Below are 24,837 nucleotides of genomic sequence, written 5' to 3'. Positions count from 1 at the left end.
AAAATTCAGTTATGTCCAGAAATAGATGAATATGAATTACTCTACACAGAAATAAATGTTTCCACTTACACTAACATCTTTTTGCAATTGTAAAGCCTTTTTGATACTTTGAGTCTCTGAACATACCCCAGAATGCCACCATTCTGTGACATCAAATATCATCTGTTACAGTGAGACTTCTAGTAGTTGATGTCATAATGCTGACATTCTGGAATGTCTTCAGAGAACCAAGTAGTAGAAACAGGGAGAAAAGGATTTCATTGTGGGGCAATTCAACGCATATTTGTGGACTTTCACTCAGTTTTCATTTTAACTTTCCAGTTCATCTTTAAGATCCGTAGCTGTCTGGTTATACTGTTGTTTGCCATTTTCAGAAAAATGCTCTCTCTCATTTGTAAAAATTTAAAATTAGCTACATATTTAACAAGGATTAACATGCCATGACCCAATTTCACTGCATCGTAAGTGTTGATATTCTTTACAACTATGCATTTGTCCAAATATCTGAAATTTTGTGAATAGTCTATTTCCTGCCAGACTCAATTTATAGCTAAAAAGTAACTTCTAAATCTTAAATTCAATAATTTAAGAAAATGCCTGGGAAAAGAGAAAAGGCCATTACTATGAAAAAATATGAATGCTGGTTTAAGATCACTAACAACACAAGTACTCTGGTGGATGGGATGGGACGGGGAGGTGTAGGAGCCTGGCAATTCATAATATGGACATGGCTTGAGAATCTGGCAAACAAGGATGATTTTTTTTGTTTTAGTCAACTTGATTTATGATACATTTTTGATGGACTTTGTATTAAAGAAGGTAAAATACTCATTTGCAATGCTTGAACATGCCAAAGGAGAAATGAACAAGGAAGGAAAATAGACTTTTTCAAACTATAGATTCACTCTTCTGATGGGGTGCCATTTTGTGATCAGCAGCTATCTTCCACTCTTTTCTTCCCTCCATTTCTCAAAGAAGCACTGTTTTTAAAGTGATAGCAATGCCTAATAATAAAGGATCCCATATCCTCCTCCCCATTTACACACAGAAGTGAATTCAAGAACAAATTTAGGGAGGGTAGTAGAACTAGATTTTAGAACACACTTAGGTTTTAGGTCTCAGGTATAGTGGTACTGATGAGCACAGAGATCACAAGCTTAGAATCTGTAATATATGCCAACAGTAACTTCTAGCCAGGGCCGGCGCTTCCACTAGGCGACCCTAGGCGGTCGCCTAGGGCGGCAGGATTTGGGGTGCAGCATTTTGCCGTCCTCAGTGGAAATTCGGTGGCAGGGGGTCCTTTCGCTCCAGGTCTTCAGCGGAAATTCGGCGACGGGTCCTTCACTTGCTCCGGGATCCGCCACTGAAGTGCCCCGAAGATGCGGAGCGGAAGGACTCCCACCGCCGAATGCTCAGAGGAGGAGCACTGCCGCCTAGGGTGGCAAAAACCCTGGCACCGCTCTTGCTTCTAGCTGATGCAAGCTGAACACAATTCCTACAAAAATGGATAGGAGGACATTTCTTTCTGGCTCACAGAGTCAGCAGTTTCCTAGAAGCAACTGAAGTCTCAACTGTGATAAAGATGCTACACAGATTCTACTGGTATCAGATAGTGTCTCTACTAACTGAGTAAACTTACTATAATATCTAACCACTAGTTGGTGGACACCAGAATCAAAGAAAGGGAGGGGGGAAGGTACTAATTTGCTCAATCCTTAGTATTTCTTGCTTCGCAAGTCACTCAAAGTGTCATGATTCCCCTCCAACAAACAAGCTTACAAACCGTTTAGCCAAAAAGAAGGTTAAGTGCTGCAAAGCCTGCCCCCATAAAAGGAGAAAAAGTAGTACATTTTAATAAGAATAAAAACACTATCACATTGGACTATTTATTGCGAATTATTAAAATACTGTAAGGTTATGTTAAAATTTTCCTGTGAAATGAATTTGGCAGTCTAACAAAAACAACATATATTCAACATGATTAATAGTCTTTGCTCATTAAAGAGTTTATGACTGAATGTACTGATCGTATATTCAATCATAGCCTAATACAACATACATACAATACATACGCACATAGCCTAATACAACAAACTGAGAGGTACCAAAGTACAGTACACTTACCAGGATAAACTTTACAAGATCAAATATATTAATGTATAATATGTAAAATAAAAAGGTATTAGGTAAACTATTAACTACTTTTGAGATCTATCTTCAGTGGAAGTTGAGTTTACTAATGACTTCACAGGATCAGGCCGCTAGTCTCAGAAAACATTGTTCACTATAATTTATGGGATAAAGGAGAATGGTGTCTTACCTGTGAATTTTCTTTATAAAACCTTCCAGGTCAGAGAGACAGTCTTTTCAGTGAGTGTTCCTGTCTCCATGGCAACTGAAGACAGACCAAATCTTTGCTCTGAGCCCAGGCTTTGGACTGCCCCCCAAGAAGAATATTCTAGGATAATAGTATATTTCAGCTATGGACACTAATGAGATATAAGTTTTAAAGTGCTATTCAACTCAAATTATTTACAGCAGAGCCTTGCAATGAAGTTTAAGGATTTTCTAGGAGAACATGTTAGTTGGGAAATGGTGTGAGCAATGGGGAACATTTCTTGCCCTTCTGCTTCCTGTTGCTGTCTCAGAGGGTTAAGACCAAGTGCTTTTTCAGAAAACTAAATGGAAAAAAAAATAGTAGTTTTGCAGCAAAACTCCTCGAAGCCAGTGTGAAATTTAGTCAAAGTTCTTTTCAAAATACTGAGAAAATACTGCTATAAAAGGGAGTCCTTGAATCTGCCATCTGTACATTTGGAGGCAGAAAATTCTGGAAAGTTCTTCCAGAAAGGCAGTTCCAAGCAAAGAACAGAGTAAAGATCTGGTCTGCCTCCAGTTGCTTTAGATATGGAGGATCACCACTCAAATTATGCTGGAATGCTCAGGAACAGTGTTCCAGCCCTTTTTGGAGGAACTGGAATAGCATTCCAGTACTTCTGACCCTGCTTCTCACTCCAGAAGGAGAAAGAAACAGCCATCTCTCCTTCTGAAGTGGGCCTGGAAGTGGAAGAGATGGAGGAGGCAGAGATAACATCTCCTTCATGCTGCCTCCTCCAACTCTTCCACTTCTGGGCCCACTCTGGAAGGAGAAGTGGTGGCTCAGTAACCTGCAGCTGAGAGCCATGTTGAGGGAGTCCTCCTCGGTTCCCCCTGGTTACTGAGCCGCCATCTCTTCTTCCACAGCAGGGAGCTGGGCCTAGCAGTTCCAGCACTTCATTTTATTAGGACTCAAGCACTATGGAAGATGCCGATTGTGAAGACTGTCTGACATACAGTGAACAAGAATGAACATTAAGAATAAAATTTCATAAGAAAAGTCAGCTACACATCATCAAGAATTATCAATATTTAAATATGAAGTAGCAGCTTCTACTTTAATAATGTTGACTGCATATTAAGTAATTCTTGATATGATTTACAAAAGAGAAAGGTATACTTACATAACTGTGACTCTTACGGAAATCTGAAGGACTGCTTATACAGACTTTGTCTCCTTCCAAGCCAATTACTCTTTTACAGATATTTGATTTGGGGTCATTTGGGCTTTTTGCAATTACAATATCACCTCTGGGGGAACAAATTGTAAAGAAATTTCAGTATAGAACAATCTTTGAATGAATATATATATACACAACTAATAATTACATATTTTTTAATTAAATGAATATTATTTCGTGTTGAGAACCACTGCCTATAATCTCTATTTTTTCCATGACAATTCAGCTAAAAGGACCAATTATTCTATATATGTTTTAAAAAGCACATTTGAAGAGATTGAATGTATAGTACTTGAATTACAAAAAATACAGCTGATTGTCATCTGACAATGCCCTGAACAAGTAAAAAGCATTTACATCAGTGTGTTTGCTGCCTAGTATACACAGATCAGCCTAGTTTCTTGTATACACACCAACCTTCTTCAAATCCTCTACAAAACCCTCTTCTTTCAGGAAACCTTCCAATGTCTATTTCTAAGAGTCTGTTATCCTCTACACTACTTCTGTTTACCCTATCATCCCTTAGTTAGAATCATAGAATATCAGGATTGGAAGGAACCTCAGGAGGTCATCTAGTCCAATCCCCTGCTCAAAGCAGGACCATTCCCCAACTAAATCATCCCAGCCAGGGCTTTGTCAAGCCTGACCTTAAAAACCTCTAAGGAAGGAGGTTCCATCACCTCCCTAGATAACCCATTCCAATGCTTCACTACCCTCCTAGTGAAAAAGTTTTTCCTAATATCCAACCTAAACCTTCCCCACTGCAACTTGAGACCATTACTCCTTGTTCTGCATGCGTTAGATTGTAAACTACAATAGTCAGGGAAAGGGCCTTTGTTTTTTATGTGGCTAATGACCACTATGTACACATGCAGTGCTCCATAAAATAATAAGGTGGCATGGGGACAATATAATAAATGGTACTTTCATCATTTCTGGTGAGAAGCTCTCCCTTAACTTCCTGCCTGGAAACAACAATACTAGCAGCTCCACATATAGGACAAGATAAACGAAAAATAGGAAGTCTTATTCAGTGTGATGGTCGTGTGAGAAACATGGTTGGAAGGACACAAGGGATTTTCAGTCTTTTGGCCAAAATTCCAAAAGTGACATCCACGACGTCCCAGGAGAACTCTGAGTGAAGTAATCTTGTATTGTGAGACTAAAAGCAAAACTTTTAATCTGTCTTCTCTTCTAGAAATAAAGTGAAATGAGACTGGCACTTACAAAAACAAATTAAAAGAAGATGAATACAGGAAAAAAGACAAGAGACAGTTAGTTGCCATAGGAAATACATTGGAAAGGCAATAGACAGAGAGATATTCATTATCATGACAAACTTTAGAAAACTAAACATTAATCTAAACAAAGCAACATACTTCTGAATGCAATAAAAATGGCGGCTAAGATTCTCCGAAAAGACAATGTCAGAATTTTGAATTGTTGGTTCCATTGAGGGTCCAGAACACTGTAAATTAAAAAAAACAAAAACAAAAACAAAAAAAACACACTATTTGCAAAATATTTTAACTTGCATAATACTTACGAGATTAAATTATTTGCAAACAAGTCACCAAAAACCTACAATTTGGGGGGAAACACTAGACTAGTTCTTTAGGTGTGGCCAAGGAGTACGAGACACATTTGAAAAGGGAGTGTATAAAGGTTCCTTTTGAGCTCCCACAACTTAAGTGTTCTGGAAATATCAATACATTGTGCATCAGTCTACTTTGATCTCCAAAAAGACTGTTCTATACTGCACCAGCTGCCAACAATCCCAAAAGGCCATTACAGCAGCCAAGGATCATCAGGAAGTTGTGGGGAGAATCTGCAGGGTCCTCCCGCCTTGATCCTTTCCTCAGCCATTATGAGAGGGAGTGGCAATGAAGTTGTGACAGTAGCTCTACAATATCAACTCCCACCAATTTCTGGGGTGCCAGGTTTACTAGGTTTAGTGCTGGTAGCGCTAAGAGCAGGATTGGGAAAAAATCCTTTTTTAAAGAGCTATTTGTGGTCCCAACTTTCTGCGAGGTGCTCAATGCCTTTAACTGTCATTGGCTTCAGTGGAACTTGAGGAGCTAAGTACTTTGCAATATTAGGCCTGTAATGAGGCCAACTCCTGCAGCCAGGAAGTGGTTGTTCAGTTAATCCAAAACAAAAACCAAACAAACAGAACTGGACACTAATAGACTTAGAAGTTGTATCCGCAGAAATGAAGTATGATGTTAAAATGCTGATACTACTAAAACTTTTCACTATTATAATAAAGTTCTGATTGAACCCATTATCCTTATTAGCATGAAAACATAAATTACCACAACAATTCCTCCAAGGTACTCAAAGGCACAGTGTGCTATGCATCCATACTGAATGGTATACCCCAGAAGTCGAAAGGTTTTTCCCATGACATCTCGAAGCATAGCACAGTGTTACTGTTGTGCAGCTGGCCCTAAAGGATATTAATAAAAGGTACATAATTAGTCAATAAGCTTTTTAAAAAAAAAACATGCTGTATTTGCTCAATGTGTTCTATTTTTAAAAAGGAAGCCATATGTAATATTTCCAAATTAATGAGAAGACAAAGAGCAAATTATTAGAAATAATGGAAATATTAACTCACTGAGATGAACAGCACTTGTGGTTTCGAATAGTGTGCTGTTTGAGCTATAATCCCAACAGTGTATGGATAATACACAGCTCTATGACTATTTCACTCGATGAAGAAAGTGCAGTTGACTGATATGCCCAGCATATAACTGAAATGATCTGGATGAGAACTAGTGGGAAGCCGAAATAAGGGAAAGCTGGTTAGGCATGGGGAAGTAATAGCTGGAAATGGCAGAGAATTTCTACTCCCTGGGCTGCGGCTTTTGTTACACAAGATTGCAGCTAAGGTTTCTTGCTGGATGTCCAGATACCACTGGTTAAAAGTATACTTTCTATTTGTACTTAACTGGAAGGTTGTGATCATTCCGTTTAGATGTGGAACTTGGCACAGTTATTTTTTGCCTCTCTCGCCTGAATACTGGACTTCAGCAAAGCACTTCATTGGGGGCTACACCTGAAAACCATTTGTAAACTTCAGCTGGTGCAGAAGTGGCAGCCCACAGGGAACATATTACATCTGACCCAAGAGGCAGCCGTGATGCAATTCAAAGTATTGGTTCTGATCTAAAAAGCCTTAGTGATTTGAGTTCTGCATAAGCTAAAGACCAGCTCTCTTTTCACATACTACCCCAGCTAAAAGATTTGAGAATACAGTATTTCTTGTTTTATGTCTGGGGTAGAATGGACTCACTGCCAAAGACTGCAGAGGAGAAGCACATAGAAGGGGCAGTTTCAGCTATCATTTTTCTGGGAAGGAGTTTTTGTTTTGTTCTACTCTGGTCCATGTTCAGAAGCTCTATTGAGACCTGGATGTAAGATGGTGCCTCAGCAGAGACAAACCATCTTCTTTCAGTGAGAACTGGAGAAGCCTGCAAGTCAGGAGAGGAGGTGGTGGTACTGGGCATAAAATCTCTCCTTCTGGATTGGCTGTCACTTGGATTACTAGCAGATGAGGACTCACCAGTTATCCATATAGGTGGCATCCACCACATAGAATGAATTTAGGAGATAAGAGAGTACCACTGTATCAGAGAGGGAATATATCAGGGGTCTCAAACACGCGGCCCACGGGCCGCATGCAGCCCACGGAGTTATTTCCTGCAGCCCACCATAGGTGCTGACTCCACCAGCAGCCAAGCTCCCCTCACCCCCCACCCCCTCTCCTCCCCAGCGTACCACGTCCCCGCTCCTCTGCCTACCTCACAGTGCTTCCTGCCACCAAACAGCTATTTGGCAGCACTTAGGACTTTCCAGGAGGGAGGGGGGGAGGAGCGGGGATGCGGCGCACTCAGGGGAGGAGGCAGAGAAGAGGCGGGGACGGGATTTGGGAAGGGGTTGGGATGGGGGCGGGGAAGGGGTGGGGCCTCATGGACTAGACAAGCAGTCTGAGGTATGAAGTTCAGCATGTATACTCATAGCAAAGAATCAGTTGGGAAGAATGTTTGTTAAAAGTGGCAACATATTTTGTATGAATAGTTACTTTAAAAAGTTCCTGCCATTACAGCTATGTTGACAGACTGTTATATCATCATCAGTGTTACTGACCACATAAGGAATAGTTACAGGTGTTTATATTTTATTAAAACCCCTCTTCACATTACAGTTTTTAAAAAGTTACTACTTTGACTTTTAACAGCATACTATATTACTCTTCTATATTACTCTCCTTTTCTTCATGTTTGACTACACTTTTCTATCATGTATGAAAAGATTTCAGTGATGCGGCCCTCGGGCCAATGTACTAGTCCTCATGTGGCCCTCGTGGTGATTTGAGTTTGAGATCCCTGGGATATATTTATTCACTTTATTAAAATTAGTGGTGTGTTATAAGTGGTATTTTTCACAATCCAGCAAGGCATTTAAGCACATGCTTAAATTCAATTCTTTATTGAATCAGGACCTAACAGCTAACTTTCACTATAAAATGCTTATTTCTCAGCTAAAATGAACTTTATGTTGGCTACCATGAAATATTTTCTACCACCTTACTAAAGGACATCTGTGTCTTGTGTAACTTCTTAGGGCTCTGTCCTACAAGGTGCTGAATATCTCTTGAGAAGTAATTGGTGCCCTCAGATCTGAAGTCAAAACATGAGTTCAGAACTTTAGACTGTAAGCTCTTTGAAACAGGGAATGGGTCTGACTTTATGTTTTAAAAGCAGTCTGTAAGATTATGATAGTATATTAACATAATACTGATGTGATATTTTAAGCAAATAAAGAGATTGTGTCTTAACCACAGTTCTTTTTCATATGCTGGTATTACATTTTAGTTTTAATAAGGAACACTTCACAACCACAGAGAGAATTGTTTTTGTTAGCAATGACAAAGATTTATAGCCCAATTCACCACAGGAGTTATACTGGCAGAAAATTGCAGTAATGCAGTGGTCAATCTGTCCTTTAAAGGTGACTTCAGTGGGTACACTGCACTGCAAAAAACCACCGGTGGCAGCAGGTCTCGGAGCCTGGGTCTATAGACTTGCACTAGAGCTTGGGCTCTGAAACCTAGCAAGGGGGACAGATCTCAGATTCTGAGCTCCAGTCCAAGTGTGAATGCCTACGCTGTTACTTTCAGTACCGTAGTGCAACCCCAAGTCTGTAAGCCTAGGCTCTGAGACTCACTGCCACAGTTTTGTTTTTGTTTTTTGCAGTGTACACATACCCAGAAGGACCATTCACATGAGTAAGGGTTTCCCTGACTAGACCTAATATGAGGGAGAATGCATCAGTCTCACTGGAAAAAAGCACCCCACACTTGTTAACAGAGGCTTTATTTAGACACCAGGAAAATAATAAAATTGTGGATATGAAAAAAATTGAGAATCCTGAAGTTTTTGGGTGTGTCCATATTTTTGGTGCATTGTTCATACAGTATTATCTAAATTCTAAGTTTTCCAGAGTTCCCATTTAAGTAAATAAGAAAGCCTATTATGATTAACACCTTAAATTTCTATAATTCTAGTTTACCAAAATACAGACAATGCTATGTAAACAGATATTCTGCTGCTCTGTTGACCCAGCCTTTCAAGAAAATTCTAGTCAAACAACTTTTAAGCCTAATTAGAAACACTGAAATGTAATTACGATAACATGTACATTTCTTTCCCACCCCACTCTTCCCAAAATTATCAAGAAACAGATTTAAAAATATTAAGTTAATGCAGCATGAAGGTTCCACAGGTAAATTTATTTAAAACAAACAAACAAACAAGAAATAGAGGCTTCTACAGGAACATTAACTCAACAAAACTCCACATTTTGGATGAAATCCTGGCCCTTTAAAGACAATGGAAGTTTTACCATTGACTCAATCAGGCCAGTATTTCTCTCCCTCTGCTCCATGTTTGATAAAATAAAGAAAAAAAATATTATCTATCTGCATTCGGGCTTAGTTAATACTGATATATAAATCTTCACTTCTGTATTTTATGACACTTAATTTTAAATGGGGAAATTTAGAATTGCATTAACATAGGGTTAAACACTGTGTATTTTATTTGAGCAAAACTCCCATAGAAATAAATGGGAGTTTTACTTGAATAAAGATAGAACTAAAGCCTAGATTTGCTTTGTATTTAGTATTTACCTGTAAAGATACATAAAAAGCAGAATAATGTCTACAAAAATATTTTTGACAATTTTTTTCTTGTAGTTTCTTATTCCAAAAGCATTTGTTTAACACCTTTCATATCAAAGATCACCATCATGGTAAACTTAAATGAGCAATGATTTAGTATACTTAATTTAGCCATGTAAAAAAATTCACAACAGTGGAACAGAATGTAACCAAAAAGATTTCAGTCATATGGTGAAATTACCAACAAAAACTTTTTCACAACTAGTGGCTAAGACAGTGTATAAAAGGGTAGAAATTCACTAATTTATAAAGGAATCAAATCATGAAAAACCTTGTAGATCATCAAGCAAAATCTTAACATTAATTATTTGCCTAATTTGGTGCATGTAATGTCTGGAACACAGTATGAGCCGAAGACCTTATATAAACTGATACTTGAACAACTCCATTTTGAACTAATTGCAATTTTATTAAGAGTCATTCTGGAGACCCAGAAAGGTGACTTGGCTTTAATCAACCTAGAATATTTAAAAGTATGTACTAAAGCCTTGATTCCATAGAGGGAAAGGCTGTTAGCCTAGAAATGTTTTTAAGGTGATAAAAGGAAGACTGAGTGGTGGCAAATCGATTAGAGTCATATGACAAGTGTGAATTAATGACCACAACATTTCTAGCAAAAGTTGCAATAGCAATATTTATCTCCTACAATAATTGCTAGAGAGGCTGCCTCAGCCAGAAGTCATCATAAAAGCCTAACAAAAATACCCCAGTGTTATTAGACTTCAGACTGATCTAATTCTGAAACATCATGTTAATATATGATTATATTAATACAGCAGAAAGACCTCAGCCACTTGTGGATGGTCCACAATAAACAACAGGTAAATCTTAATTTTATAAATTAAAGAATTTTTGGTTGCACTACATTAAATATAAAAATATTTAACTTTAACACTGTGGGAAATAGAAGCACACAATAGTGATAAGAGCAAAAGCGGGAGAGTAAAAAAGAGCCAATGTGTTGTGCCCCCTTCCTGATTGATAAATGATGTAGAATTTATTTTCAAAAGGGACTGGTAGAGAAAGACTTCTCATTAAGAAAACATGGGGCTCTTGCAGAGAAACACAAAGTTCTTCTGTGGGGCTACTGGCTGGGCTAGCAACTTCCAATAATTAAAAATCACAAGTGTCACTTCCCTGATCTGAGAAGAAACTTGTTTTTATTTCACCAAGCTATTACATACTTGGTAGTGTACCATACCAAGCACATGCCATAAATTTATTCTCAAAGCTTGTAAAGAACATACCTACTGAACTCCATCATCCCCTGGCTAACTCTGAATTGACCAGCAACACTTTCTGAAGTTTTCAAGGAAATAAAGAATCTGGAAAAATGGCAATTGCTCTACCTACTGCTGCAATAGCCATTGTAAAATTGCCCCCTAACCAAGGGAAATGTACAGCAAGCCAAGAGGTCACAAGTTCTGTTCCCAGTTCTTTTACTGACTGGCCTTAATAATTCTCTGCACTTCACAAGATTTAAGTAAAGTCTCACTCCACTACCCCCGGAAGAAGAGAGAGATTATTACTCCTATTTCACATACAGTGTAAGAGAGGAACAGTTAATTATAGTGAAATATTCAGGATATAGGATATTCTTTACAAAGATGCAAAAATCACTTAACTGCTATAAGTATTTAAGATAATTTATGTCACAACAGTGGTAATATAGTTCAGACATAGTTATACATAGGTTTTTACAATTAATGGGATAATTTCAGAGAGTTCCCTTCACTATTTTAGTCAGTAGTATATTAATTAATGAATATCAAAATAATTAAAATCCCCAAACAAATTTTTCAGTTTAAACAGTAAGACTTCAATGAAATCTTATTTCATTTGTATACGATACATTTACGGCATAGTCCAATCAACTACAAAAACTTATGGTTCATTAACTTCTTTAAAATAAAACGGTGGCACTAATACTACTATTGTTGTGCTCCTGCACATTAGTAAGATCACATAATGTACATTTCCCTGGAAAAAAATCATTCATCAGCACACTTAAATAGCATTTTATTAATTATAAAAAGATTAATATCTTAGCATCTTCAGGTGCCATATTAGTCAAATAGTTCATTTCAATACATTGTCTTGAAAGCAGGCAACTACAGCAGATGTAAACATAAAAGCAATATTCATGATTAAAACCAAATTTATTTAAACATTCAAGTCAGAGACCCATTGACAGCTTAATGCATTTGCTGTATAAACATCCTTATCACATAAATATTAGCATAAAATACTGTTAATATTTTATGACTAATTCCAGATATTGCTATGTACTTATTGCAGAACTCTGACTCTTAGTTTTTAAGAAAAAAAAGAGGTTGATGGAAAAAGTTACACATCCATATTAAATTGTATTCTACACAATAAATATTTTATAAGAACAGCATAGTTTATATTCTGCAGCAAAGAAAACAAAATGCAATTACTAATATCTTCTGCTCATTTTTCTTACATATTCTATGCCTTTGTCACCTGTCTTTTTTGTTTATAAAATTAATCACAGCTAGCAGGAAAGAAATCACTTTGAGCTTCATGAATGACATCCAAGAGATGGGAAAGGATTAGTTCTCAGTTGCTGCCAGTTATAGCACCAGGTGGCTTTTTCTGCAGTGAAGGTGTTACCGATAATCCCATTACATTGGTACTAAATCTTGCAGACATCAAAATTATCACCAAGGTTCCTTTTCATCCCATCCTTTCCAAATGACTGGAAGTCGCTTCACCTGAAAGAAGTCAAATCCACATGCAGCTGCTGTTTTAGCAGCCAGCGGACTCCCTGAGAATGCCAATTGTGATCCAATTTCGCTGTGCTGGTGGCCCCCTATTCCCTGTCCAATAATACATCTGTTAAAAAATCCTACAGCTACAAATCAAGTTTAATCCTACCAGGGACCTCATGTTGGTCTTGTCTTCCAAAAAGGCAGCAGGTTCTGCTGTCTATCTCTGCTAGTGTCTGGGGAATACCCTTTAAATCCCAACCCTACTTAGAAGAATAAGCTAAGGATCACAAAACATGACCTCAAAAACCCTGATATGACTATATTCTGACCCAGAGGCATTCATTCTAGGTGAAGATTAGAACTTTGCATAATAAGATTACACAGCAAGTGAATGATATCAAGGGACTATCCATATGCAGCCGCCTGGTTTTCTATAGACAGCCTGTGCTCTGCAATATGCAGTACAGACGAAACAGAGCTTGGTCTTTCTAGCTGAAATAAAATAGATTCACATAAATTAGTTGGCCATTTCCAGATTCCTAAATCCCCTATTACATCTTTTATTGACAGCTCCTGTGAGGATAGCACAAATGTTATTCCTTTTTTATTCTTTGCTTCTGTAACTGTCACACTCTAAGTGAAAAGTACATAGATTATGTCTAGAAATTAACATCTTGTTTGCTGTAATCTTGGATTACAATTGCCTATGTACATAATAAAATTAGGAAATCAACATCTCCCTATAACCAATGGCATTATGTAAAACAAATGTTTAACATTTTGTGCCAATACTTTAAATACAGAAAGCACATAAAGCAGCAGCCAATAAAACACAGTTATATTAAATATAATTTCCCTAAAACAGGCTTTATGGATTACAGTACAAATGTTTGATCATATTTTTATGATTAAAAAAAAATCTATATATTCTCCTTCTATTGTAAATGAAACATACACTACTTACTGATTGAGATAAATTATCAAATATTCCTGAATACAAAGAATGCTACCCACCTTTCTTCTCAAGGTATGTCTATACTACAGGCACTACAGTGGCACAACTGCAACGCTGTAACTATGCTGCTGTAGTTCTTGTAGTGTAGATACTTACTCCAGCAACGAGTGTTTTTCTGTTCTACTCCCTAGAGCTATGTCAATGGTATCTATAACAGGGTTTAGGTCAGCTTAACTACATCTCTTAAGGGTGTGAATTATTCAGAGGGATGTAGCTAGGTTGACCTAAGCTTTAGGTGTGTAGGCCAGGTATAGTGTAACATCACAACTCACATCAGTGATTTTTCACAAAAGTTACACTAGACTTTTTTTTAAATGTAGGTTCATTAATGAAAACAGAAGGAAAATTGAACTATTAATTACGGTACATTCAGGTCAAGTGTTTATCCACATTCTGCCTATCATTTTAATTTGTGTAAAAACTCTTTTTCATACTCAGGCTCCTGTAGGAGATCCTAATGTTACATGATCAAGAAGAGCTGGGAAAACTGAAAGTAGTGCATCACATTTAATAGGAAAATATGTCCTATATAAAATATGGATACTTTTTAAAAAACTTATCACTCATCAAATTAAAGAGAACACCTAGAATACCTTGTTACATAGAAGAGCTGTACTGTTTAGTTACTCCTTCCAAGAATAAGAGAGAGAAATGGATTTTTCTCCCATTCCACTGATTTCTTTAGTAAGCAAGATTACAAAATAATGAGCAGGCAGTCCTCTCTCACAGAAGAGCCCACTAGAGAAGACCAAGGGATGGAAAACTGATATTCTCTTCATTAAGTTTTCAACAGGTCTTTCCAATGAGGTAGGGGACAGGGTTTGACTCTACTGTATTTCAAATCCAGATGCATACAGGGTTCAGTCCCCAAAACTTGCAGATCTTGTTGGATTTGCTGTCTGTTACTCTTCATCAACTCTTTCACCCTTCCTTGTAGCACAACTCCATCCTCAGGTGACTTCAAGAAGTCTAACCCTGCAAGCCCTTACTCATTTAAAGCAATCCTTTGGAGTGGATGGAACTACCCATATGAATAAGGACTACTGGCTCACATGAGAATGGATCTGATCTTACAAACCTTGCATCATCATATTAAGATTTCAGTATTTAGAACAATTCTCATTGACTGCCTTCTAGGGGTAAAATAGGATCCCCAAACAACCCCACTCCACCACATACAGCATCGCACTAATGACTATGTATATTCCAGAGATTGTGTCTTCCTCCATAATACTATATATTGGACTGTGTTGAAGACAGGGTATTCACTTGATTGACCAGAGGTCTGATCATTCATGGCAAGTTAGGGAGCTCAGTGCTACTGAACTATTTGCTTAGAAGTAAACTGCAAAATGTCAGGCTAAGGACCCTAAAGATGCTGGGAAACAAACAATGTGGCCCATTCCCCAATGACATTACTGAAGGCCTCCATTTCTATAAAGACTAAGATAGCATATTATGGTCACACAGTGGCAAGTTTCAACTACCTACCCTACTACTGTAATTACCGTATCTCTAGTCCAGCTTTCAGTAAGTGCACTTTCTAGAGGTGAGAGAGAGTATTTAGGGTAAAAATTTTAAAGGCATCTAAGTGACTTAGGCCCCTAAGCCCCATTTTTCAAAAGTGACTTAGGCCCTAGAAAGTCTATGGGACTATGGAACCTAAATCATAGACTTCAAAGGGCCTAAGACACTCAGCGTTAGGTACTTTTGAAAATTTCACCCTGGATTTATTCTCCCCATTGGACTAAAACACAATACTTCATAGTCACCATCACGAAAACCAACTGGATAGAAGAAACTTTGAGTGCTTTAGCAGATTTAGTTTTAGCTCAAACACTGGCCTGACTAAAATCATCAGTGGAGTGAGGTGGTTCAGAACTTTAATGTACTCTACATTTAAAAAAAAAATTAAAAATAATAAGACGAGGAGTAAATGAGTGCTAAGTTGGGAGTGGCTACTAAACATAGTTTTAAAATCAAATCAAACATAGACAAGACTGACCTCAGCATTTCCTGAAAAATATAGGAATCTCAAAATGAAATATTGGGGTATAGCAACAGGGACTTAATGAATGACTCTTTAATGTTCTTTACCTGTGTTTTTCTCAGTTAACTATAGTTTCATTTAATAAAGCAAAAATGTATATTCTTGCTATAAAAAGCCAAATGCTAACAGGTAAAATGAAGGGTGAAATTCTAGCCCCACGGTGACCAGACGTCTCGATTTTATAGGGACAGTCCCGATTTTAGGGGCTTTTTCTTATATAGGCGCCTATTATTCCCCACCCCCGTCCCGACTTTTTACACTAAGCCCCACTGTGATCAAAATATTTGCATTTTATCTGCAAAAAGTAACCTAAATAACCAGATGGATGCAAATAAAGCATATAATACTCCTACTTTCCTACATAAACTTTAACAGCTTTCCCAAAGCGCCTTTTTTGCTATTAAGCTTTCAATATATAAAAACAGACATATGTTCATGGATTCTGATCATACAATTAATTCTTCATAGTGCAACTTTTACAATAAATGCCACACTTAACTGCTTTGTGTTTATATAAGAAGAAAGAATTAAAAACAATATTTTATCACGTGGCTGCAAATTTTCATAATAGCGTTATTTCTGTTTTTTTTATATAAACACAAATTCTGTAAGTTCTTCTCTACTTATGGATACAAGTATTAAAAAAAGTACTTTCCAAACATCAATAGATGAGTGCAATGATATTCAGTCTAAGTTAATCCCCAGACATCGAAATCTATGAATAAAAATTCATCAGTTTTAAATACACTGAGCCTATTAAGCAAGAACAAAAGCATATGCACAAAAGAGCTTTTAATATATTTCAAAGCCCACAAGAGCCATGGTCTCATTAAAATTATAAATTACACAAACATGGAATGAAGATTCAAACTGCAGTGCAGCTAAGCAGATTACAGAAAACCCCGCGTTCCATATGATAACACACCATGGCCCTCCCAGATGGGGACTTGGAACAAAAAGGCCATCACTGCAGCTAGGGAAAACCTCCTTGTGATCTCTGGTTTCTGTTCAGCAGATGACAGCCAAATAATATGTTGATTATTCTGTTTGTGCTGCTAAGCTTGTAAGATGGAATAAAAGCGATATGATCTATTGTGAACTCAATGCTAATGTGTTGCTCCACTCATAAATAATATACTGAATTTATTTTGAAACTCTCTTTTTATCTGAGTTTCAGTTTTTAAATGCATGAACTAAAATAAAAGCCAGCATAAACTATTATTTAATTTGATGTTTTTCAAGTAAAAAATGCAGCTGACACAATAATAGGTGAGAAAACTGACTACTTAGTGAATCAAATGAAGTACAGGCACCTTTCTCAAATTTAGCACTATGATTAGAAGGGTCCTGCTCTGCAAGGTGCTGAGTACCCGCAACTCTTATACATTTCAATGGAAAAGGAGAGCACTTAGCAGCTTGCAAGATATGTGCTTGTATTTTAGTGTAGGAAATTACTCAAATTCCAAAATTCAAGTTATGTCAAATAGTTAATACATGCAATATTAGACATCCTATTACTGCAAAACACTTATACCTTTAATCTTATATACATCCTTCGCTGCAATTTTTACATACAGAATAGTACTAACACTATTCTAGTGTTACACTATACTAGTGTCATATTCACAGTAGGATACAACCAGCCTTGTATAAAGTACAGAAATGTGTCAGTGATTATCTTGTCTCTTCCGAGTTTACAATCATGGATTGCTCCAAAGTGGACTATTTAGCTTGCTATATTTTATGCTCACAATAAATTATACTTTTAAAATCTTTTTTAGGGAGGAGGAAGAGTAGTGGTTGGCTGCGTAAGATTTCTGCCCATCTAAGGATCCCACATGCACATTCCCAGTTCACCAGCCACTACACCACTAACCCAATTACAAATTGAGAGGAACTGTACATCGATAGGGCTCTGCATGTCATATTTAACATGGAGACTTCACAAAAATCTAGGATGGGACCATAAAGGAAAAGCTGAAATACTACAGGAGAATTTTTTAAACAGCCTGAACTATAAAGTATATATTATACAGCCAAACACAGGTGTCTAATAAAAATGGAGTAGGCATTCGCTCCCTCAGGCCTCTTGAACTTAGGATATTCTGAACTTTATTTTAAACCTATTTACCCCTTGAATTTGTAAAAACCAAATGAAAACATATCACATGTATGGCTGTTGGAGCCTGAAAAAAGGTTACCGTAATTCATTTACTTTAGTAACTTTGCCTGAAAAAACAAACAAACAGACCATTTAGAAAAAAACAACTCTAAAAAACAAACTGTGTACATGCCAGAGGGGTCTACAATCCCCCTACAGGGGTTTATTGTTTTTGAATGTAATGTCTTTTATGCCCAAGATGTTAAAAATCTGGTTTGCAGAATAGGTCCAGTGGTCTGGCAACAGCATAAAAATGTCAAGTCCAGAAGCTGCCTCTTACTTCCAAGTCTGCTGGAGCCTCAGTTCATCAAGGAGGGATGATGGAAGCTTGTTGCTCAGGAACTTCTGCCAAACGATTTTCATAACAATACTAAAATCTGTCTGAGGGCAGGTCATTGCCTTTCTCCTCTTGATCAGAAAATGGTCCTTATAAACATAATCTCCCTTTCAAAGAGGGAATGCAACTACGGAAAATATGATGATCTCAGAATGAAGTGTTTGCAAAGTTTTAGACAAATAAGAATTTATCCCTCCAGTGCTGAAAAGAAGTGCCCCACTACAACAAAAAGGCAAACAGATAAAAAACAAATGAAGGACCTTTGATGACATTTTGTGGTTGCCAGTATACAAGTTAAGCAAGTTTTTCCAATCACATCACCTGTCCCATCTGAAAAGAGAGGTAATAATCTAGCGATCAGTACACAGGAACTCCTGAATTCTCCCAGCTCTGACATGGCTACTTCTGTGAGCATGAGGCAAGCTGCTACATCAGAACCTGTTTCAGTAAACCCATCTTTAAAAATGAAATAATATTTACTTACTTACGTCACAAGCTTGTTGTGCTTATTTATCTTTGTAAAGTATCTTGAAGATGAAAAGTGATAGACAAGTGCCAAGAATTGCTATAGTACTGTATTTTCTGGCGTATAAGACTACCTTGTAACCCAGGAAAATCTTCTCAAAAGTCGGGGGTCGTCTTATACGCCGGGTGTCGTCTTATAGGGCGGGTGCTGAAACTTCCAAGCCGGACTGGAGAATCTGCGGTCACCGCATATGGTGGGGGGAGCTCAAAAACGGCCGCAGCCGCATCCCCGCCGTATGCGGCGACCGTATGAAAGCAGCAAGGGCGGAGCAAGCTGCAGGCGTCCGGGACGCCCGGGGTATGGAAAAAAGAGAGAGAGCGGCGCTGTGCCCAGAAAAACACGCCTCTTTCACCTGTCGCCCTTGTATCCTATTACCTCCTTCTCTGCCTCTCAGATCTCGCTCCTGAGGACTGCAGTGAAGCGGCACAGGCATGCATGTGCGAGATCTGAGAGGCAGAGAAGGAGGTAATAGGATACAAGGGCGGGCCAGACGGGTGAAAGAGGCGTGTTTGCGCTACCGCTCTGATAGTCTTGGAGACAGGGAGGGCTGGGCAGGCAGGGAGAGCTGACCAATCCAAGCAGGCTTTGTATACAACAACCAGCCAATCGCCGGTAAGGTACATCGCTGTTGTATACTGGGTACCACATACAGTACAGCACCAGTATCTGTACCTGTTCATACAGTATAGCACCAGTACATATAGTACAGTATACAAATTTCCAACAGTCAAAACCCCATCATGGCTTCACCAGCAAGAAGAAAGAAATATGAAGCCAGTTTCAAACTTAAAGTTGTAAACTTTGCCATGGAACATAATAACTGCGCTGCTGCAAGACAATATGGAGTAACAGAAAAGATGGTTCGGGACTGGAAAGCAAATGAAAAAGCATTAAAGAGTATGCCAAGGGGTAAGTGTGCATTAAGAAGAGGCACCCCACATTGGCCAGAACTCGAAAAACATGTAGCAGACATGGTGAATGAGCATCGCTAAAATGGTTATGTAGTGACACGAAATAAAATACGTTTGTTTGCACTTCAGTGGGCCAAATCTAACCCAGATCACAGCAACAGATTTAAGGCCACTGTATCCTGGTGTACTAGATTCATGGGAAGGCATAATATGGTACTGAGGCAAAAGACGAAAATTGCCCAAAAATTACCTGCAGATCTTGATAGCAAAGTAAATAGTTTCCATCGATACGTAATACAACAGCGCACTAAACATGGCTAAGTAGTATTGGAAATATGGATGAAACTCCAATTAATTTTGATATGGTTGGAAATAAAACTGTCCATCAAAAAGGTGAAAAAACAATTTTAATTAAAACAACAGGACATGAGAAGTCCAGTTTTACAGTGGTACTAGGATGCACAGCTGATGGCGCCAAACTGAGACCAATGATTATTTTTAAAAGAAAAACAATGCCGAAACTCAAGTTCCCTGTTGGTTGTTTTGTACATGTGAATGAAAAAGGCTGGATGGATGAAGAAGGGGTAAAGCTATGGCTTGATAATGTATGGAGCAGGCGACCAGGTGGACTTATTCAAAAATGTAGTCTACTGGTGTGGGATATGTTCAGGGCTCATTTAACTCCCAGCACCAAGCAAAGGCTTGCAAGACTAAACACAGATGTGGCAGTTATTCCTGCAGGATTGACATCGTTGGTACAGCCACTGAATGTGTGCCTAAACAAGCCATTTAAAGATCGCATTCGAGAACAGTGGAATGAATGGATGGTTAGCGGTGAAAAGTCATTCACAAAAGGAGGAAACATGCGTGCTCCACAGTTGGATGTTTTGTGCAAGTTTGTCATAAAAGCCTGGAATGATATTGATGCAGAAACAGTAATCAAGTCTTTCAAGAAGTGTGGCATATCAAATTCATTAGATGGTATGGAGGACGACTACTTGTGGCAAGATGAAGAGGAAGCTGAAGCTGAGACCACACCATCTGATACGGAATTCGATCCATACGATGACTGCCTTACAAATGTATCACAAGATGTCATTGATGTACTTATGATATCAGATGACGAACAGGAGGATTTTGAAGGCTTTTAAAGGGAAACTGTCATGCCAGCAAAACCTGTAAAAATACCATAGCTTGCAGTTATGATGGGTGTTGCTAACTCGCCAGGGACTTGCCCGGCACTTGCTCTCTATTGTTTGTTATCTTCCTCCTATCATCATCAGTTCCAGTTTGGTTGACAGCTTAGAAAACAAACAGCATGGCAGCTCCCATGGGTTTATTGTCTTATCCTTCCTTTCAGCTTTAGAGTGAATTAGGAAAAGTTTAATCCACTTGCACTGTTTTACGTTTACATGTTTGATGACAAACAGCCTTATGTTTATAAGTGACAGTTTTCCTGCTAAGTACCAAGCATTTGAATTAAAATTACCATATTGAAATCAAATCTGATGTTTTTTTAATTTTTATTTGGTGTGCGTTGGAAGAGGGGTAGTCTTATATGGCGAGTATATCCCAAACTCTATATTTTAACTGGAAAAGTTGGGGGTCGTCTTATACGCCCAGTCGTCTTATACGCCGGAAAATACGGTACATATCTCACCAAGCTCCTTATACAAATATAGACTTATAACCAAACAATAAAGCTTACAAGAATTACTATATTAAAAAAGTTTAATCAAAGAAATCTATAATTGCTCTGTCTTTTCTTCCACGCCATCTCAATTCATGGACTGCCATTCCCGAGCAGATCTGCCAGGCCTGAACTTTTATTCAAATCTTCATAAGGGATTTGAATGTGAAGAGGGGTAGGGATGTTGTGGACCTGCTCAGACCTTGCATTCAGTGCAGAGGGGCCAGCATGGGAGAAGGCACAGAGCAATTATCACTTTTCAGATATAACTCTTTAAATACATTGTTTGCCCAAACCTTTTAGAAATATTAGTTCTTAAAAGGATAATCCTTTGGTTATAAATATAAATTTGTATGTAAGAATCTCAATATGGTATGTAATTTAACATATATAGGAACAATGATTTTTATAAATCACTTTTCATCTATACACAGACATATAAAGATTAACAATCCTAAATTGCTCTGCCACCAAGCTATTATAGTTAGATAAACAGTGATTTAAAGTTTTGTATCAGAGCTGTTATATCCGTTTATCAGTTAAAACCAAAAATCAGAAGCCCTACAGAAATAGTATGTGTGACTCAAATGTGACTTGTACCACAAAACCTGTATGGACATTGGTTAAACCACATAAACAAGGCATAATACTCAGCTGTAGCTGCTGGCAGAGGGCTAGCAGTGCTATTTGCAAGGACTGCTGCTGGAACTCCACAAGAGATCACATCCATGCATGAAATAATGTTGGCATATGCCTCCATTTTCACTACCACACCCATTACTCAGATTTCTCAAAAATCTCCATAGAAACTGTTCTTGGTGGAAAATTGCATTTTTGACTAGTAACTATTTAAAAAGGTCAGGCCATCATGAAGCCTGGTGGTAGCCTATTCTTTTAGCTATTTGAATATGCAGATGGAGACTGAATATCTGGATGCTACTGGTTTACTAAGGTGATGACATCTCAAAGTGCCAAATAATGTGTTCAGATAGTAGATAACATCCTACAAATATGCTGGTAGCTTCCCTCAGTCCAACTTGTTTGGGATTAGCACTTGCTGCATGATTTTGTACCACACTGAATAAGATTTGTTTTATTTCTTGTGACAAAGAAATATAATGTGTCTAGCCATCTACATCTATGGGAATCCATATTTTAAACATCTGATGGGATATTGTAGGCCCACAACTTTCCTTGTATTCGTCACTACTTGCACATGTGCATAAACCAAACGTATCTCTAAACAATGAGACATAGTTCTCAAGCAACTCTGTCCCAAGTCCATAAACAGTCTGACTTCATACCAACACCTTTGCCTTTCCAATCCAAGATTTTCACAGTCATGTTTACCCTACTGTTCAGCTTATCCAGTCTGAATCAACATTTTATTAGGGCATCACTGCTTGTCTCTCTAGAAGAAATATACATATTACTATATAATGGGGCGGGGGGGAATTCTCACAGTACCCATAATGACAAGGTCAAAATTCATTGTGCTGGAAGAAATAAATAATATTTGGACTAACTAAATTTTATTATCTACTTTTGAGCTATTTCCACTTAATTACCATAGTTGACCTAGTCCACTCCAACCTGAGGACTTCCTGCATCTCAGCTAATATATTTTATGTTGCTCAATTTAAAACTGTCATGTTAGACCCTGCTATTGAAAATTAATCTGCTGAAAAACAACAATTTGTGACACTGGCAATACAGATTCCATATTCCACATCTAATAGGAGTTGATTGTAAAAACATATTTAATATTAGAAACTAAAATTTTTATTTTACAGACAGTGCACCAATTCTACTGGGTATCAGAAAGGTGGACTCCCACATCTAGTATATGAACAATAGGATCCTGTACCACTGAAGTCAGTGGGAGATTCATCACTGGCTTCAATGGGTGCAGGATCAGATCCCTATTTAGGAAAATTTCAGTCTGGCAGAAGAGAAACTTCAGCAGATGGCAAAATTGCTGTGAGAAAAATACTTCTGTTCTTCTCTAAAAAAAAATTACATGCAACTTTAATCTGGACTCAGGCGGCCTACTATCGGTCACAGTACTATATTCACTAAAGCGGGGGTGGGCAAACTTTTTGGCCCAAGGGCCACATCTGGGTATGGAAATTGTGTGGTGGGCCATGAATGCTCACGAAATTGGGGGTTGGGGTGCAGGAGGGGGTGAGGGCTCCAGGTGGGAGTGCGGGCTCTGGGGTTGGGCTAGAAATGAGGAGTTCAGGGTGCAGGAAGGGGCCCCGGGCTGGGGACGGTGGGTGCTCCAGCTGGGGTGGGGCTGGGAATGAGGGGTTGGGGGTGCAAGAGGGTGCTCTGTGCTGGGACCGAGGGATTCAGAGGGTGGGAGGGGAATCAGGGCTGGGGGTTGAGGTGCAGGAGGGGGTTAGGGGTGCAGGCTTTGGCCGGCGCTTACCTCAAGCAGCTCCCGGAAGCAGCGGCATGTCCCCCCTCTGGCACCTACGTGGAGGTGCGGCCAAGCAGCTCTGCATGGTGCCCTGTCCACGGGCGCTGCCCCTGCAGCTCCCATTGGCCACAGTTCCCAGCTAATGGGAGCTGCGGAGGTGGCACTTGGGGCAAGGGCAACATGCGGAGCCCCCTGGCTGCCCCTCCGCATAGTAGCTTGAGTGACCACATGCCTCTGCTTCCAGGAGCCATGCGGAGCCGTGGCACATGTGGAGTGGGGCAATCCCCAGACCCCGCTCCCCAGAGGGAGCTCGAGGGCCAGATTAAAACGTCTGAAGGGCCGGATGTGGCCCCCAGGCCGCAGTTTGCCCACCCCGTACTAAAGTGTCCGTGGATTGCTTCTTCAATTGATTTTTGTTATACAGATTTTTTTTAATTTAGAAATTACTGTAGAGCTATACCACCATCTGAAGCATTACTGTTTGTTTCTGGATAATGCAAAATAGATGGGCAGCTCTCCACAGGGAATCTCTGTAGAAAAAATAATAATTCAACAAGCAATGAGAACCAGGAACCTGAAAAAAGTTTTGAAAGTGATCACATCATAAGCAACCAATTACTTGTGAGGATCTGGGCAGCCCTCAGATCTCCAGCGTAAGTATTTGGCAGCATCCAGGTCTCACTCTGGCCTGGAGATGACCAACAAAAACACACTTTCCAATAAAATGCTGGCTGTAGTGCTGAAGAACTCTATTAGTACTGTCCATACTCCAGCACTTGTTGAGATGGCTGATTTTTAATGGAAAGACAGATGATCAGTACAGACTCAGTCTGTAACAACATGAAAAGCAAAAAGCAAAAAACAAAACACAACGCTTAGGGCCCAATTTCTTCAAAACCTCAACTATGTCAATTCCTAACCTGCCCAATAGCAGAAAACACCTGGGAAGATACAGCAGCAACTAGATACTGTACTTAAGTATTGATTGTTCTTACCTGTACACATTTATAAAAGAGATATCTGATGATTCGGACAGTCTAAAATAAAATCCCAAAATAAATATAATGAGTATTTTGTTTTATATTAGGGGAATTCATTGCAAAGTGAAATACATATACTAATCACAACCATTCAAACAAATTTATATGGATATACATATATTAGTTATTATTTATATATTACCTGCATA

General features: G+C 38.6%; 1 protein-coding gene across 16 annotated transcripts in view; it reads right to left on the bottom strand.

The window, feature by feature from the left end:
- IMMP1L (inner mitochondrial membrane peptidase subunit 1) overlaps nucleotides 1–24,837 on the bottom strand; it is a 74,515-nt gene that overhangs the window by 25,734 nt on the left and 23,944 nt on the right. For 8 of the 16 annotated variants that reach the window (XR_006174208.2, XM_024099977.3, XM_005286876.4 and 5 more), the window contains 3 exons: nucleotides 5,870–6,003; nucleotides 4,934–5,022; nucleotides 3,498–3,624 (listed from right to left, as the gene is read on the bottom strand). Coding sequence is in view for 13 of the 16 variants with exons in the window: in XM_024099977.3 (XP_023955745.1) it covers nucleotides 3,498–3,624; nucleotides 4,934–5,022; nucleotides 5,870–5,974 (321 nt within the window). In the remaining 3 variants the exon portion in view is untranslated. Of the gene's footprint in view, nucleotides 1–2,320; nucleotides 2,459–3,497; nucleotides 3,625–4,933; nucleotides 5,023–5,869; nucleotides 6,004–6,174; nucleotides 6,332–24,643; nucleotides 24,686–24,837 lie in introns of those variants that run through there. The other 8 variants (XM_005286875.4, XM_065592518.1, XM_005286873.3 and 5 more) reach the window with 3 other exon arrangements.

This window comes from Chrysemys picta, chromosome 4, assembly GCF_011386835.1.
Source record: "Chrysemys picta bellii isolate R12L10 chromosome 4, ASM1138683v2, whole genome shotgun sequence".
Classification (NCBI taxonomy): domain Eukaryota; kingdom Metazoa; phylum Chordata; order Testudines; family Emydidae; genus Chrysemys; species Chrysemys picta.
Note: the sequence above shows the minus strand (reverse complement) of the source record. Positions and strands in the feature narration are given on the sequence as shown.